The sequence below is a fragment of the Chrysochloris asiatica genome, unplaced genomic scaffold (genome assembly GCF_000296735.1).
Source record: "Chrysochloris asiatica unplaced genomic scaffold, ChrAsi1.0 scaffold00007, whole genome shotgun sequence".
Lineage (NCBI taxonomy): Eukaryota > Metazoa > Chordata > Mammalia > Afrosoricida > Chrysochloridae > Chrysochloris > Chrysochloris asiatica.
The window spans coordinates 4,853,382-4,856,157 of NW_006408525.1; the positions used below are offsets into that span (position 1 = coordinate 4,853,382).

The 2,776-nt window shown below is 39.4% G+C and overlaps 1 protein-coding gene across 1 annotated transcript in view; it reads left to right on the forward strand.

The window, feature by feature from the left end:
• The window catches only part of HEATR6 (HEAT repeat containing 6), a 57,693-nt gene that overhangs the window by 15,138 nt on the left and 39,779 nt on the right, over nucleotides 1–2,776 (forward strand). Inside the window, exon 5 of the mRNA XM_006833625.1 lies at nucleotides 817–931. Coding sequence (XP_006833688.1) covers nucleotides 817–931 — 115 coding nt within the window. The remainder of the gene's footprint in view (nucleotides 1–816; nucleotides 932–2,776) is intronic.

Genomic DNA, 2,776 nt, shown 5'->3' on the forward strand with positions numbered 1-2,776 from the left:
CCTCTTCCCAATCATGCCCACAGACAGGCCTCTCTCTGATCCTTGGCTTCTCAGTCATGGGCCTCTTGGTCTCTCCCCTGCTCCAACAGTGTTATAAAGCTCCTTTAGGGCTGCTGATAAATACTCAAAGGGCACGCCACTCCATAATAAACCTCAACCCAAAGGCACTCAGTTCTAGCTTCATGGATTAGCAAACCACCAAGACCACCTAGCTCCCCAGTTAATTGCCTAGAGACACTCCACTCCACAAGTGAGTCTTCTGCGCAAAGGCACTTGTTCTGTGAGCTGGAAAGCCCTTAGCTCTGTCTTGTGCTCTGGCTCTTGATTCTGCTGCTGCTGCTCCTCCTCTGCCACTCCTTCAGCATCACAGCTTTTGGTCCCTGGGACGAGGAGGTTCACTGCACAGGACTCTTAGGCTCCAAAGGATGCTCTCCTGGCTCTTCTTTGATGGTAGTGAGGTATCTCCCCTTCTGTTTCTGAATTGGCTCATTTTTATAAACAGCAGAATGGCAAAGTTAACTAAGCCATTCGTTAGATTTTTACTATCACAATTAACTCTTAAGTAACCATTCAAACCAAATATATAATCCTATTAGCATCTTCCCCCACCTTCTCTTACCCAGACCCATTGCGGGGGGACGTCATTTGGTAGGAGTTACAAAGACATGGCTAGAAGAAGAGACATAATAATTCACTGCGCTGCAGGTGTATTACAACTCAGTTCTTCTGAACTACTGCTATTTTTAGTTCTTATTTTTTTGTAAGCTCATTTCAAAGGAGACTGAGTTTGAACTGTTTACTCTCCGTGTGTTTTAGTGTGCCAGGACAACCATACTTGGATGAGCCTTACCAAAATATCTGTTTCCACACATTTTTGACCACTTTGCAGTCTCCAAAATTGTCTGGCATGGATGACATCACATTTTGCATGGTAGGTGGGAATATCACTAATCTTGTGAAGGTTACAGAGAAGTCTGGAAGCAACAATAGAGCAGAACCTGTTACTACAGAGTTTGATTTGGCTGCTGTATTATGTTTGTTTTGTCTGGAAATACAGTTATAGGTGGAGTGTTTTGAATCCGAAGAGTCTTAAATCATACATTTTGGGTTTAAATTACAACAAAATGGTTTTTGTTTGGGGGTAAGTTTACTTGTTTTTACAAGTCTAGGTTTATTTTTATTCCTGACTTTTAAAGTGCTGGACCGCTAACTGCAAGATCAGCAGTTTGAATCTACCAGCTGCTCCATGGGAGAAAAATGAGGCTTTCTGCTCTCATAGAGATTTTCTGCCCCGGCAATCCTATACAGAGTCGCTAAGAGTTGGACCAGAGTAAATGGCACTTAACAACAACAAACAATATAAAAGTAATCCAGTTTCAGGCTAGTAGTTGTCTTTAAAATGAAAGGAAAAGGAGTGAATCTGAATAATATCTACAGTATTTTTTTCCTTTAAAGAAAACTGTTGCAGAGATGTCAATTTGTGTTAACATGTTCTAAAGTCAAAGTAACAGATTTCAAAAGAGTCCTGGTATGGCATAGTAGGATAAGCAATGGAATGTAACCTCAAAGTTGGTAGTCCAAACCCACCAGGTGGTCCTTGGAAACCCTGTGAATTGGAACCAACTCGATGGCACTTAACAACAAGATAGTGAAAGTTATAACTACTAGTCGTAATTTGATCTATTGCACCAAGTCGTTTTCTATGTGTGAACAAGCATACTTAAACAATTTTTAAATGGGATATTAAACTTACCATTTTGCAACTTGCTCATTCTTTTAAATGAAATATTTTTTGGACATCTTTTCAGTATTGGTTGATGTACCTCATACTTTGTAGCTGCTCTAGTTGGAAGACCTTGGGCAAGTTACTTAACTTCTCTGAACCTGAAATGGGACTAAGTCTAATAATTGAATTCTTATGAGGAGTGTATGAAATAAAACATATGAAGTGCTTGAAAGTGCTTCTTATAGTATTGTGGAGTTTCACATTTAGTAAAGGAATATATTCCTTTTTATATTATAATTGGTGGAAATTGAAAAATTTCTATTTTCCCACTGTTTAAAAGGAGGTTATAGTTTATACTGGGTGGGAAGTGTTCCATGCGGCAGGATTCCTAGAAGTGAATCTTGATCAGGATTACCCTCCAGGAACCAAATTTTCTGCTCACCATCCCTCATCTGCTCCAACACACATCCATTTCCTCTCAGTTTCTGAGGCTGGTGTATCACAGTGTCCCTGGCTCCTACTCCCACTTTGGTCACTGCTGTATTTTTTGATTCCTTACCACATTCTTTCCATTGAACAGCTCTTCTTTCCTTGCTTACCATTGGTGCCTGCTGCTATAAAACATGTACATTGAGAACTCTTATTTAATAAGAGCACTCTCATCGTTTAAAAATAATTAGTTGCCAACTTAGAATGCAATTGAGCAGTGACAGACCACACTTTCCACCATCTGTTCTTTGTTGCTGTTGTTTTTTGGTACATCTGATCGTTGGTGATATGTATTTTACATACAGTGTTGCGACATGTAATTTGCTGATGTTGACATTCTCGTGCTAACCTCCAATGGCAAATAAAGATCAGATTTATAAAGATACTGATATATAAAAGGTAACACGAATTGTTGGGGCTTTTTTATTTTTAATGTTTTATTGTGAATTATGTGATAGTTTACATGGGAGAACATTAGTTTTACATTCATTCTATCCTATATCGTTTCATTGCCATGGTTACAATCCCCTCCAAAGGGTATACCCTGCAAGCCTGCCCCCC